Consider the following 14,937-nt stretch of genomic DNA (forward strand, 5'->3'; position numbering starts at 1 on the left):
TCTGCCCAGCAACAAAAGAGGACAATGTGTTTTGCTACAACTCCCAGAAGGTTTCTAATTCACATTGTTAATATACTTTCTATAGTGCTGTCAATACACGCCAGCCCTCTTTGACAGAGGGGCATAAGTGAGGAAAGGGCAGTTTCCGGGCAAAAGGTGTTCCAAATTTGAGGTGGCAGAAGGAGTGGGGGGTATGAGTTGAGCAAGGCTAACAGGCTTCAAACATGAGTGAAAATTCTCTCCTAGAACGTCGTGCAGAGTTTTCTAACGTTGCATTCGCAGGTACAACACAAAATTTGAAGTGCTTGTCCCAAAGGCAGGAAACCTGCAGAGGCTCATACAGAATTTTTTAAGAACTGAAAAGCCGCAGCGGTTCTGCAAGCAGATTTTGGGCAAGAGTCAGGGGAAAACTAGTCTCCTGCTCTTTCCTGATAAGGAAGGAGGTCATTTTTTTATTTCAGATACAGTGGGGGTGGGGTGGGGGAAATCTTTCCTGTGCTAGAACTCAGCTAGAAGCAGAGGTCCTTAAACTGTCCATCGTCAAGCCTGTAATTAAATCCTGCCAAAAATGTACAGCTTATTGAGTGTTCTTGGGGGTGGGGTGCTATAAGCATGTCTCGTATCTTTTCTACAGCTTTGGGATCATGAGGATGTGATCACGGCAAAACGTGTGTGTGTGTGTGTGTGTGTGTGTCTGTTCAGAGTGCCGAACACACTGCGGTCTTCTCTAGCCGATACCCAGCAGTTCACACCTCCTGATCCAAATGTGCCCTGCCTGATTTAGTCATGTACAGATGTTGTTATCTCTCAGTCTCCTAAAGCAACCACTGAAGTGTCCGGAATAAACTTTATTTTTTAATAAGGCTGCTTCCTTCTAGGGGGGGTGGGGTCAAACAAAGACGGGGCCTTCGACCTCTGCAAATCACAGGTTCTAAACAAATTCAACCGGTGGGGACGCACTTTGCACCATCCTGAATTTAATACTCCTCTTTGGAAAGCACCAAAGTGGAAGCGAATTGGGAGAATGTGGTGGTGGTGGGGGGTGACAGTCAAAGGAGAGGAAATGGGAAAGCTGGGTAGTGCCAAGGGGGGGTGCTGTCCTTTTGAGTACGTGGTCTGGCTCACTTGCTTGAGCTCTGCACTGGCGCGTCTCCCTCCTTGCTGATCATGGAGTGGGTTAGGCCAACCGGTGTGCTGAGCGACAGATTCTCTTGAAGAGTGCAGTTGGACCTGATGGTTAAGAAAACACCAGGAGATCAAGCACCAGGAGAACATGTATCAGGTTGCAAGGGAGCATCTTGTGATGATATATGGAAAACGTCAAGGTGGAGAGAGGGTCAGGCAGTGGGTTTTAAGCATCTGTGCTCTGGCCCTAGTCTGGATTCTGGCCAGTCCAAAATGGATCCATCTGCAATAGCTTCATTCACTATCCAGAGCAGGGGTGGGGAACATTTTTCGAGGGCCACATTCCCTTATGGAGAACCTTCCAGGAGCCGCATGCGAGTGCAGGGAAGGGCCAGAGGTGAAAACAGGCATAGCAAGAGATATGCCTTTTACCTCATGCAGGAGGCTACATTCCAGCCATGCAAAAGCCAGGTGTTTCTACATTCCCCTGCATCTCTCCACCTTCCACCCCAACAAACAAATGTCATTATCATAGGCAAAATCTCTCAAGGAGAATCCAGAGTAATGGGAAGAAGCATGGCCCAGGAAGAGCCTCAGGGGCCAAAGAAGCTCTGGAGGGCCACATTTGGTCCCCAAAGCTGAGGCTTCCAAAACCCTGCTCCAGATTCCTCCACTCCTTCCATTGACACAACCATCAATTCACAACCCTCCAGATATTACACACATTCTGCAGAGATGGCAGCATGGAGGTCTCAGAATGCCAGGCAGAAAGAGACCCCCCCCCCCCCCGATACTGCCCTGCATTCTCACTGCAACATTCAGAGACACTGAATCATGGACGTTGTGATCTTACGGTGGGAAGACTTCAAGCTTTGGGCACTGACGTTGCTTCCACTCAAACCCAGAGATGCACCAATCAAAGTTTTGATGGCAGAAACTGAAGGAGAATTTTGAACCCAAGAACGGTGTAGCGGTCAGGGTGCTGGATTAGGACCTGGGAAACCAGGGTTCAAATCCCCACTCAGCCATGAGCCTTGCTGAGTGACCTTGGCCAGTCAGTGCCTCTCAGCCTGACCTACCTCACAGGGCTGTTGTTGGGATTGGAGGGGGGGGGAGAGAAACATGCACGCCACCTAGAGCTCATTGGAGGAAAAGGTGGAATATAAATGATGCAATAAATAATTTGTTCTTAGGGCCAGAAATGAACTGCTCTCAAAGTCCTTTTCCCCCACCACTGACTTAATCATTTCAGCAGGATTTTTTTTTGGGGGGAGGCATTTTATTGTTGCCACTGTTAAACAATTGGACACCAGAAACCCTTGTGGATCGAGTTCAAATCACTCAGACGTTCAGCCAGCAGGTCCCAGTTGACCTTCCACCCACCCCTGACTTAAGGCTTCAGAAACAGCCATTCTTGTTCAGGTATGTCTCCCTTTCTCTGTTGCTCTAGTTACAGGTAGGTAGCCAGGTTGGTCTGCCATAGTCAAAACAAAATAAAAAAATTCCTTCCAGCAGCACCTTAGAGACCAACTAAGTTTGCTATTGGTATGAGCGTTCGTGTACATGCACATTTCTTCAGATACATGCACACGAAAGCTCATACCAATAACAAACTTAGTTGGTCTCTAAGGTTCTACTGGAAGGAATTTTTTTTATTTTCTCTGTTGCGTTTGTGTTGCTGGAGGAGAGTCCAATCTGATGACCTCCCTTCCAAGCTCCCTTCCTGTATTTTAGTGACTGCACGGCAGAAAGCATGGAAACTGCCAGCGTGACGTGAGATGTCCTCCGGTTCCGTCCTCACCTCTGCACTAACTCTCCTTAATCATGTAGCCAAAGGGTAGTGGGGTTGAAGAAGCTGCTGAGGAGAGGTTCAGTAATCTCCTCGCTTCTCCATCTCTCAGCGGTGGGACTGGATTCAGGAGCCTGGGGAAAAGAGGGGGGTTCAAGGAGTTAAAAGCAGCTTCAAAGGACAAGGATGGAGGAAGAGAGCTTTGGAGTGTGCGCTTCTAGGAACATAGAGGCAATCAATGCATGCAGAGTACATAGATACCAAGAAATAAATAGTAGTAGTAGTAGTAGTAGTAGTAGTAGTAATTTATTTATACCCCACCCATCTGGCTGGAGGCTCCCAACAGAATATTAACAAGGCAATAAAAATCAGTCATTAAAAACTTCCCTAAACAGGGCTGCCTTCAGATGTCTTCTAAGAGTCAGATAGTTGCGTATTTCCTTGACATCTGATGGGAGGGCGTTCCACAGGGTGGGTGCCACTACTGAGAAGGCCCTCTGCCTGGTTCCTGTAACCTCACTTCTCACAGTGAGGGAACTGCCAGAAGGCCCTTGGCACTGGACCTCTGTGTCTGGGCTGAACGATGGGGGTGGAGACGCTCCTTCAGGTATACTGGGCCGAGGCAGTTTAGGGCTTTAAGGTCAGCACCAACACTTTGAATTGGGCTTGGAAAGAAGAGCCCGGCTGCTGGATCAGGCCAAAAGCCCAGTCTAGTCCAGCATCCATTTCACACAGCAGCCAACCATGTGCCTATGGGAACCCACAAACAGGAGCTGAAGGCAACAGCATTCTTTCCACTCTTGGAATACATGTCATGCAGGTAACATGTTTCAAAGGACACCCGGCACCATCCTCTGGGCCAGGAGTCTGCAACCCGTGGCTCTGGAGCCGCATGTGGCTCTTTTACACCTTTGCCGCGGCTCCGGGGCGGATACTAGCGAGGGGAGGAGGCGCATTGTGCGCCCCGACACTCCCCACTGTGGCGGGCGCTGTACTGGCTGTGACATCGCATGGGGGCGGTGTGTGCGTTAGTCACGCACCATCCCGACGTCACCTTCCCGCCCGCCCGCTACATTGTAAGGGGCATGTACGCTGGTCACTGCATTGAAAGGGGAGTGAAGAACACACACACACAAAAGGTAACTTGTTAATTTAACGTTTATTTCTATGAGGAGGAGTAATTCTGAGGGGTCAAACAAAGAAATAATAAAAAAGTGACAAAAAAGTTATTTTTATAATGACGAGTTTTGCGGCTCCCAGTTTTTTTTTCTTCGGAAACGGGTCCAAGTGGCTCTTTTTGTCTTAAAGGTTGCAGACCCCTGCTCTGGGCTCATCGACCCAGGTTCAAACACCTCCAGAAACTGAGCTTCCCTCTTAGCCCCAGCTCCTACCTCAGTGAAAGCTCTCGCAGATGAAACGTGTGGCTCATACTTGAGGTATTGTTAAGCGAGGAAGGACAGAACAAGAAGAGCTAAGAATAGACTCGCCAAGAGTCCGTTGCAAGGCCAGGCAGCCCAGGCAGCTCTTTGAAGCAAGCGAAGGGAGGGAAGAGTTTAATCATCGCTGCGAGAGGCATCTCAATGGGGTCTGGAGGAGCAGAAGGGCCCCCGCCCCGCATGCAATTATGGGCACCGTTCTAGGACACCTGCTCCCTGTTGCTAATATATAACAGCCAAATAAATGCCCCACTTCAACAATGCCTGCTGGAGGAAGAGAGAAGAGAGAGCTGTTCTCAGAAGCAAGGCAACTTTGCACTTGCTTTGCGGAAGCCAAGCCGTGGCTTGATCATTTAACCCAGTGGTTTTCAAACAGTGTACCGTGGCACCTTGGGGTGCCTTGAATGGTGGTCAGGGGTGCTGTGGGCAACACTGACCCCTGTCTCTCTTTCCTTCCCTTCCCTCCCTCTTGCGTCTCTGCCTCCCAAAGGCTTGCACAGCTGTTTGTTGCAGCAGCCCTGGCTACAAGCTCCCCAGGTGAATAGTGCATCTGGGGCTGGCCAAGGGGTGCTTCCCAGGCCCCTGTGGGGCAGTGTGAGGAGGCACCTCTCTGTGGGGCAGTGGGGGCAGCTCAGAGGCCAGGGGCAGCAGCTGCAGCTGTTCAGAGGACTCCCAAGGAAAGGGGAGAGGACAGGAGGCTGAGGGAAAGCTCCACAAGGGAGGGTGTTTGAAAAAGGGTGAGGGGCTGCCAGCTCTGCAGGCAAGGGGTCACATAACTGGACTCATGAGTCCCACAGGGGCCACAGAAAGAATGTAGTTGGTCAAGGGAGCTGTGGACTCAATTTGATTTAACCCTTCCCACTGCCACAGCTGCATCTGCACTGTGCTGGCTGCTAAAGAAGGAATTAACTATCTTGCAACGGAATGGAGCCTAAAGGTGGCACAAAATTGCCCCTTGAGAAGGGGCGAGGTCAAAATCCACAGCGATATGATCATGGATAGGCTGAAGGTTAAACTCAGGAAACAGTTATTGTATGCATCTTTGTTTATTTCTTTTTTATACTCTGTAATGCAACAGCTGACATGTTCCTAATAACTGTGTATTCCCATCTGAGAAAAGACTGAAGCATCTTGGTGCCTAAAGGTAATGGTAAAGGGACCCCTGACCATTAGGTCCAGTTGTGACCAACTCTGGGGTTGCAGCGCTCATCTCGCTTTATTGGCCGAGGGAGCCGGCGCACAGCTTCCGGGTCATGTGGCCAGCATGACTAAGCCGCTTCTGGCAAACCAGAGCAGCACATGGAAATTCCGTTTACTTCTCCCGCCAGAGTGGTACCTATTTATCTACTTGCACTTTGACGTGCTTTCGAACTGCTAGGTTGGCAGGAGCAGGGACCGAGCAACGGGAGCTCACCCCGTCGTGGGGATTTAAACCGCTGACCTTCTGATCGGCAAGTCCTAGGCTCTGTGGTTTAACCCACAGCGCCACCCGCGTCCCTTTTATCTTGGTGCTTATTTTACTTTAAAAGAAAGACAAGGGGTGGGGGAGATGAGGAGAGGCACGTGGAAGAGGCTTAGGACTGGTGCGTATACAGAAAGAGGAAAGCTTCTCTCTCTCATTCTCGTATGTCTGGGGACATCCAATGAGGACGAATTGTGGAAGCTCCACAGTTGAACAGGAACCAACAGTTCTGAGCCTGGCTAGACTCCTCCCACCCAAGGAGAGCCTTGCCAGTTGAGAATGCTTATGGCTTCCCCACAAAATCAGCAGAGAAAGTTGGGTAACATGACAACCAACACAAGTCTAGCTTCATGTTGCCACTGACCTGGCTGGTGGCAGGTGCTATCCCGTTCAGAAGATGGGCGTGACCAGCTTCACATTCTCTACCATTGCCCAGGCCTCTGCTCTCCTCAGTCTCTGCTGAGCTGTCCGTGGTGCTGAAGGCTTCGCCAGAGGCTACCTCCACTTTGGGCTGCCCCATGTCTTGGCTGAGCACATTACCCTGTAAATCGCATTCTGGCAAGGTTGCTGGGGGACTGGAGCCGGTCAGATGGAGCTCTGCATCCAGCTGACTCCGAAAGAAAGAAAAAATCAGGAGAAGATGAAAGGCTACAATGAAACCTAAGCTTCTGCCCAACTCTTGAGTTCAAAAACTCTGCAACACCTTTAAAAACAATTACACAGCTCATTAAACAAGTTCGATTTTTACTCATTAGCCATCTCATTTTAAAAACTCAAAGGGAAACAAAATGAATTGTTGTGATAATTGCCTGTATATGCCATCATTTGCCTCTTTTATTTGGTCATGCTGTTCTGTTTCCTTTCAAATGAGAAAGACGGGCAAGGGGGAACCATTTTTGGCTTGAGGGTCACGTTGCTTTCTGGTCAATGTTCTAAGGGCCGCACGGCAATGGTGGAAGGGGCCGGAGGCAAATTGGGTGGAGCAAAAAAGTTTAATTTTTTTTATCTATGCACACTCACACATCCACATACCCCTATACTCCATCTAGGCAAAAATACTCAGGATGTGAAGCAGAGCCATTGAGGGGTGAGGCCTGGCCTGGGAAGAGTTCTGAGGACCAAACAGAGAGGACTATAGGGCCACATTGGACCCCCAGGCCTGAAATTCCCCACACCTGTCCTAAGGGACAGTACTGCAAAGACATGGAATGCAATGGATTGACACCATGGGAAGATGATGGAAGGGTGGAGGGCAACTTAACTCAAGCTCCTTCTGTGTAAGAAGGTCTCCGGCATTTTTTCCAGACAGGAACAGAGGCCGTTTGCTGCAGGGCCACCACCTCAAAGTGGAAATTGGATTTTGCTTTGGTTTCTGAAGGTGGAGCACAGCTGAAGGTAACGGCCCTGCCTTCCTATGCTCCTTAGCTCTTATGAATCCTGGTCCATCTAGTTTTGTCTTGTCCACAATGAGTGGTCCTCCAGGATTGCAGAGAGGGTCTTTCTTGGTCCTAACCTGGCGATGCCAGGAATTGAACCTGGAACTTCTATCTACATGCAAAGTAGATTCTCTGCCACCGAACGATGATGGTCTTACCCTGTAAGGGGCGGACTCAGAAGCTTTTTAAAACTTCTGAAATATAGAGTGTGCTCATTCCGTAAAGGAGCAGTCCTTGCTTCACTTTAGGGGCATGGGGAATTAGAGGAAGGTCTAGCGACATGGCAGATGAAGGTGATGGAATACATGGAATTGGCAGAAATGACTGGCAGAATCCGAGATCAGGGAGAAGAGGCGGTGGAAGAAGACTGGAAGAAATTTAAAGACTACCTGCAGAAATACTGTAAAATTAATGAATGTGGAAGGGATGTTGAACTGAAAATAAGCGGTATTGGTAAAAAGATGAATAAGAATATGTAAATGCGGATTGACAATGGTTGGAAATATATAGTTATAATAGGTTAAGATAATAAGTAAAGATAAATGATAGAGGGTAAGGATTTGCTGAACTAACTATGTGAACTGGAATACAGAAAAGGGGGGTGTGAGGAGGTCAGGAAATAAGTAAATGAAAGATATGACATGAAAATATTGATTGTTTTTCTCTTCTTTTTTTAATTTCCTTCTTTATTGTCTATTTTTGTATTTTTTCTCTCTCCTTTATTATTGTTATGCTTTTTTATTTTCTTATCTACAATTTTGTAATTTTTATTGTCTGGAAAAGTTTAATAAATATTATTTTTTTAAAAAAATAGAGGAAGGTCTAGTGACATGAGCCTCTGCATGACTTAAGAACAGGGAAGGGGGACATATGTCCTTCCAAATGTTTGGTGGACCCCCATCTGTGCCAGTCAACATGGTCAGAGGTTGTGGGACCTATAACTTGACCACACCTGGGGTGCACTGGTTCATTATCCCTACCTTGAGATGTCAGAACAAAATGCCATGGAAAACTTGTGGGATGTAATCCATTGGTACAGTCAAATGCAACATTCCTTATTTCCTTAGAGTGGGCACAGGCAGAGGGACATCCAGTCAGGGCAACTTCCTGTTCCACTGGTCTGGTGCATCCTTGCCCTGCATGTGACCCGGGAGATGGATGTGGCTCTGGCTGACTCCACAAAAGATCCGAGTCATGCAGCCATTTTCTCAGTCTTGAAGTTGTCTTGTTCCAGTGTTGTCTTAATGTAAATTCTGCTGTCTGCTGGATCTCAGCCAGCAGCACATGAGTTCAGTTTCCATATGAGATGAACTCACACTTTGTTATGTAACCACTAAGTAAAGCCTGCCTTTCAGGGATCAAATTGTGAACTGAAATGTGAGTAAACTTTTTGTTTCTTTGCTCAGAAAGACTCTAGCGTCTTTATTCTTTTAAGAGGGATCAAAAGGGAAATGGACTGCAAGAAGATCAAACCTATCCATTCTGAAGGAAATCAGCCCTGAGTGCTCACTGGAAGGACAGATCGTGAAGCTGAGGCTCCAAGACTTTGGCCACCTCATGAGAAGAGAAGACTCCCTGGAAAAGACCCTGATGTTGGGAAAGATGGAGGGCACAAGGAGAAGGGGATGACGGAGGGCAAGATGGTTGGACAGTGCCATATGGAACTGACGGAAAGGACTGGCAGAATCCAAAGCCAGGGAGAGGAGATAGTGGAAGATTACTGGAAAATTTAAAGTGTTTATTTAGAAATTTTGTTAAAGTAATGACGATTAGAAAAATGGTGGAATGATATTTTATGGATTTAGCAGAAATGCTATAAGAAGTTGGGTGTATATAAGTAATTTACCTTTAATGGGAAATAAGGTTAAAGAATATGTTATTTATAATACAGTCTGACAGAAAATAGAGAAAGATGGAAAGGATTTGCTGAAACAAGTACTAGAAGTGGGATACAAGAAGGGAGGTGTGAGGAAGTCGAGGAAACAAGGGAATGAAGGACAGAGTATGGAAAAGGAGGGATGTTTTTAAATTGTTTTTGTTTTGCTTTGTTTATGTGTTTAGTTTAATGGGTTTAGGGTGGGTTTGTATTGTTTATATATTGTATTGTTTTTCTTTTTTCTTGTCTTTTCTTTTTCCTTTTTTTTCTTTTATCTCTTTCTTCTACTTTTTTGTAACTTTTAAAAGCAATAAATATTATTTAAAAGAAAAAGAAAAAAGATGGTTGGACAGTGTTCTCGAAGCTACCAGCATGAGTCTGACCAAACTGCGGGAGGCAGTGGAAGACAGGAGTGCCTGGCGTGCTCTGGTCCATGGGGTGACGAAGAGTCGGACACGACTAAACGACTAAACAACAACAAGAGAGTCAAATGAACCTGCAAACTAGTTTCCAGATATAGTGAGGGGAATCTGCTCTGCTGCATCACTTCACTAGTGTGAGTGAAGGAAGGACAATACTTATTCAATATATCCTTACCTACTATCTTTAACATTCCCACAAATGTGATTCTATCAATCCTAACCATTTAAGAGAAAAGCAAAAATGCTGCAGGTCAAGCACACAGCCCAAGGTGACAGAGGAGTCTGAACCTCCCAAGTCGCCCTTCTTGCCTCCCAAGGGCAGCCCCACTTTGCACTTAAGAAACCTAGACCTGGATCTCACCTGCTGGCCACCCCACAAATTGTCCTCTTTGCCAGCCAGGCCTTCTGTCCCAGCCTGTGGCGTAGCTTTCACCCCACTGCTCAGCGTCTCGTTTGTCGTTGGGGCTCTTCCCTGAGCCTGCTCTTCCATTCCAGGAGTGAAGAAGTCCTCAGGGTCCTCTCGTCCCTCGCCAGCCGCTGCCCCGTACTCTGCCAAAGCATCTTCAGCCTCGGCAGAGGCACCATCTTCCTCCGCCATTGGCTCAGACTCTTCTTCAACTAGAAAGGGGATTTTTTAAAAAGGCAGCATGAAGGTTAAGGCGCTGGTAGCACACAGTGGTTGCAAAGAAATACTCCTGTTGGGATTTTTACCTATCCGTGCTGCTCCAGCAAGTGGTACTATGATTTGTATACATCATGTGAGTGTCTGAGACAGCATGAGAAAGGAAGTCTGTATTATCTCTTCCTTCTGAGTACTATTGGAAGTTGGTTTCACTTCTGTGTGTGTCGCAGTTCTGTACTGGTGTTCAGAGAGCACAGATGTACTGATGGAGTCTCTGTATACAGTCATGCCTCAGGTTAGATGTGCTTCAGGTTGAGCGTTTTCAAGTTACGCTCTGCGGCAACCCAGAAGTAACGGAACACGTTACTTCTGGGTTTCGCTACTCACACATGCGCAGACACTCAAAATGACATCACGCGCATGCGCAGAAGTGGCAAAACGTGTCCCGCGCATGCGCAGACGCGCTGTCGCGTCTTACGTTTTACTCAGGATGCGAACGGGGCTCCAGAATGGATCCCGTTCGCATCCAGAGGTACCACTGTATAAGACTGTAAATAAAGTAGTTTTAGAACTACAATTGAGTTTTTCATCTGCTATGATATACCAGAAGACTGGCGTGCTCTTTTCAGGAGAGAAGGGTTGCTTATTACCGGCCGCTCTGGACTGAAGAAGATTTGCAGCCAGAGGGAGCCACCGGGGACTGCTCTGGAGACTTGGGAAGTTTGCAGCCTTCCCAGGGCATTTTTCCAACAGTCCCAATGCTCTACACCCCAAACACTCTTGGACTGCATCTGCCATCGTCACTGACTATTGGCCATGGTGGCAGGAGCTGTTGTTCAACATCCTCTGGAGGGCACGAAATTAGCCACTGCAATCTGAAGACTGCTTTTGACTTGCTGTGCAGACTTAGATATCTGGATCCACATGCTCCATCAAAATCCCAGAGTGGACTTTGGACTCCAGAAGAGGAACTCTGGATCCATCCCTACTTCTGGTTTCATGCACTTGGGTTTTATTGCATATTGAGTATTCATATTCACTTTGGAACTTCCTGCCTATTGACATGGGGCTTCACTTTACAGTCAAACCTTGGTTCCAGAACGGCTTAATTGCCGGACAAATCAGCTCCTGAATGCCACAAACCCAGAAGTAAGTGTTCTGGTTTGTGAACATTTTTCAGAAGCCGAACCTCCGAAATGGCTTCTGCTTGAGTTCCTACAGCCAATCGGAAGCCACGCCTTGGTTGTTGAATAGCTTCGGGAGTCAAACCAACTCCTGGAATGGATTAAGTTCAAGAACCAAGGTATCACTATCCTCTTTTCTGCACCTGCTAAAAACACTTTTGTTTACCCAGATATGTAGAATGTTTACATGTGTTTTAATCTGTTTTTAGCTTATCGGTCTTAATTACTTTTGAATGTTTTAAACAGCTTTTTTAAAACCATGTTTACTGATAAGTGTATTGTTTTATTCTTTTTTTGTAAGCCTCTTTTATTATTTTGTTATAAAGAAGTGGTGTATAAATTTTACGAACTAGCTAAGTAAGAATAAATGCACGGGGTTGTTCTTAATGAAGAGTGAGCTAATGATAATAAAATTGTGAAATCAATCAAATCCTGGTTTGAATCCTTCAATAACTTGAATGGGGGCACCTAGGGGTGCCTCCCTCCCCCACCTTTGATAAAATCCAGCTGGTAGAGAACTCGTTCTTCTGCATTGAAGTCGACTGTGTAGTGATCCATGTTGTCATAGCCTGACTCCAGCTTCTCAGGTTTGCAGCTCTGGGACATCTCGGAAATCCTGCAGGAGGGAAAGCAATCACAGGTCGCAGGTGGAGAGCCTCCATCTTTTCAAACCCGAAAACTCGAGAGGGGAGGAAGGAAGAAGGTAGATATGCAGAGGCAATAAGGCAAGGAATGATACTTACTTCTGGATGAGAACTTTGGCGTTCTGATGTGGGAGGAGAAAGGACACAAGTGGAAAGAATCAGGATTTGTTAAGAGCAGATGACAAAGTAAGACGAGAGCCATCCCTCATTTCTACGTCCGTGAGCCAACTCTGTGTGAGAAAACACTTGACTGCAATAGCTAACAAAGGTAAAGGTAAAGGGACCCCTGACCATTAGGTCCAGTTGTGACCGACTCTGGGGTTGCGGTGCTCATCTTGCTTTACTGGCCGAGGGAGCCGGTGTACAGCTTCGGGGTCATGTGGGTCATGACTAAGCCGCTTCTGGCGAACCAGAGCAGTGCACAGAAACGCTGTTTACCTTCCCACTGGAGTGGTACCTATTTATCTACTTGCACTTTGACGTGCTTTCAAACTGCTAGGTCAGCAGGAGCTGGGACCAAGCAACGGGAGCTCACCCCATCACGGGGATTCAAACCGCCAACCTTCTGATTGGCAAGTCCTAGGCTCTGTGGTTTAGACCACAGCGCCACCCGCGTCCCTCAATAGCTAATAATACCTGGCAAAATCTCAGAAGGTGGCCAGTGAGGACATGAACGTATAGAGGCGCCTGGCTTGCTGAAGCAGACCTCTGGGTTCCTCAAGATCAGCACACCAGTGGTTCTCAGACTTTTCCCCCCTGGGCCACACTTTCAGGATTTTGCTATTGCCGCACCGAAATTCTTATTGATAAGAAATACGTTGGAAAACAAAAAGAAACAACTCCTTGATTTATATAACACAGAACACAACTATTTTATAAAATGATCATGGGGCCACATTATAAAGGAGAAAAAGATGCAGCTGCGTAAGAATGCGCATCCTTCCCAAAATATAACTATAAACAAGCCTCCTACATATGTAACTTAAGTACATGTAAAAACTCAATGAGGGGCGTGCACTTGCTTTTGCTGCATAATCTCGTTTATATTAGGCCTAATTTGAGACAAACTTTCATCTCCTCATCAATACAAAGAAGCCTTTCTCTTTTCTGATCTTTCATATTTGCCAGAGTTGAAAATCCCCATTGATAGTGATATGTTGTGGAGAACTGCAAGAGAATGCTCTTGGAAAGAGATGCACCGATACTGTTTCTGGTTTTATATCCAAACAAAATTGTTTTGATAATATACTACACTACAAGCAATCGTCTTTTCGAGAGGGGGTTATGTTCTGGACCCCTGCATGCGTGTGTGGGGCCCACATAAAGTGTTCCATTCTGTTCTGCCCTTTCCATGAGATTTGGGGGTCACTTCTGGTTCAGTGTGCGTGCATGATCGCGCATTAATCAGACACGTCTTAATTGGCCGTTGCCTGTATACACTACACTGAAATGTTTCAATGTTTATTTCATTGTTCTTGAATCTTCCTGTTATGCTCATCATCCTCTCCTGTTCCCCACCCTTTGAGAACCCCTGGTCTGCACTGACCACCAGCAGCAATCTAGGTTCGTAAGCACAGGACTTTTCCCAGAGACTCCAGGGACTGGATCAGGGCCGGATTTAGGTTTGATGAGGCCCTAAGCTACTAAAGGGAATGGGGCCCTTTATATGTCCAGCTGTCCATTGTCAACAACAAATTGTTGCTGTTTTCTGTGTTGAATATATGCTATATGGTAATTTATGGACCTAATAGGTTTCTAAAGTCATTTGCAAGTGTTGCTGTGCAACCAGTCCATGCAGAATGTAGGCACCCTATATAGAGAAATGAGCAAACCAGTGATATTTTAGGGAGCAGGCGGGGCCCATTAATTACATCATAGGGGCCTACACAACACTAAACACTGTTGGTGTATGTAAGTTTTATTTTATTTGTTTTTTATCTTATACAGTGCTACCTTGGTTTAAGAACAGCTTGGTTTATGAACAACTTGGATTAAGAATGCTGCAAACCCGGAAGTAGGTGTTTTGGTTTGCAAACTTTGCCTTGGAAGCAGAACATGTTCCACTTCCTGTTGAGTCTGTTCCATTTGTAAATTGAGTCCCCCACTGCTATGGGAAAGAATGCCTTGGTTTAAGAATGCTTTGGTTTAAGAACGGACTTCCAGAATGGGTTAAGTTTGTAAACCAAGGTACCACTGTATTTTGGAAATGTACATCCAGGGTTTTTTTCCCTTTAATTTTTTGGGGGCCCTAAAAACACATCATTTTACTTCAACTCGCTTGTGGAAACACCTCAGAGGCCGTGAAAGGAAGGTAGGTTAACAACAGGAAGATTTAAAGGAACTATTAGAAATGACTATCGAAAGCAGTAGAGATATGAGATGATCAGAGCTCCCCCGAACTTGAAGCATGGGAAGTCCCTACAAAAAAATATCATTTGGCAGAATATTTGGATTATTTGAAATGTATATGTATAATCTGGAATATTTAATGTGACTTGTTTGGATTGTTAAAATGGAAAACTTAGTAAAAATGACTTTTTAAAAAAATAAAAATAAAAATTGGGGCCCCCAAGAGAGTCAGGCGCTAAACTATAGCTTGTTTAGCTTATGCATAAATCCAGCACTGGACTGGACTCCTGTAACTACCTGCAGAAAAGCTCTGTCACAGAGCCAGGGTCCCATTCTTACCTTTGTAGCTATAGGCTCATACTGTTGCCTCACCCCCCAGTCATACCATTGCTCCATTTAGCTCTGTATTGTCTACATCAGGCAGAGGGGAGACCTGTGAGGCTCCCTCCCCCGCCCTCACAACAAACCCTCTCCAGCCTAGGGAGACTTGCTTTTCTCTTTGCAAAGGAAAACTAGGCTATCTATATTAATTGCTGCTGCTTTAGAAGCTGGTTGTGATTCCAAATCTAAGAAATGTTCTCAGATTCTTACC

The 14,937-nt window shown here is 46.2% G+C and overlaps 1 protein-coding gene across 1 annotated transcript in view; it reads right to left on the minus strand.

The window, feature by feature from the left end:
* Positions 1-1,092: 1,092 nt before the first annotated feature.
* The window catches only part of LOC309534130 (tripartite motif-containing protein 54-like), a 45,649-nt gene continuing 31,804 nt past the window's right edge, over positions 1,093-14,937 (minus strand). The window contains exons 6-11 of the mRNA XM_082226157.1: positions 12,096-12,118; positions 11,844-11,968; positions 9,908-10,164; positions 6,177-6,419; positions 2,927-3,048; positions 1,093-1,230 (exon numbers count right to left, since the gene is read on the minus strand). Of these exons, the coding sequence (XP_082082283.1) occupies positions 2,944-3,048; positions 6,177-6,419; positions 9,908-10,164; positions 11,844-11,968; positions 12,096-12,118 (753 nt within the window). The 3' untranslated portion in view covers positions 1,093-1,230; positions 2,927-2,943. The remainder of the gene's footprint in view (positions 1,231-2,926; positions 3,049-6,176; positions 6,420-9,907; positions 10,165-11,843; positions 11,969-12,095; positions 12,119-14,937) is intronic.

The sequence above is a fragment of the Podarcis vaucheri genome, assembly GCF_965113315.1.
Source record: "Podarcis vaucheri genome assembly, chromosome: 6".
NCBI lineage: Eukaryota > Metazoa > Chordata > Lepidosauria > Squamata > Lacertidae > Podarcis > Podarcis vaucheri.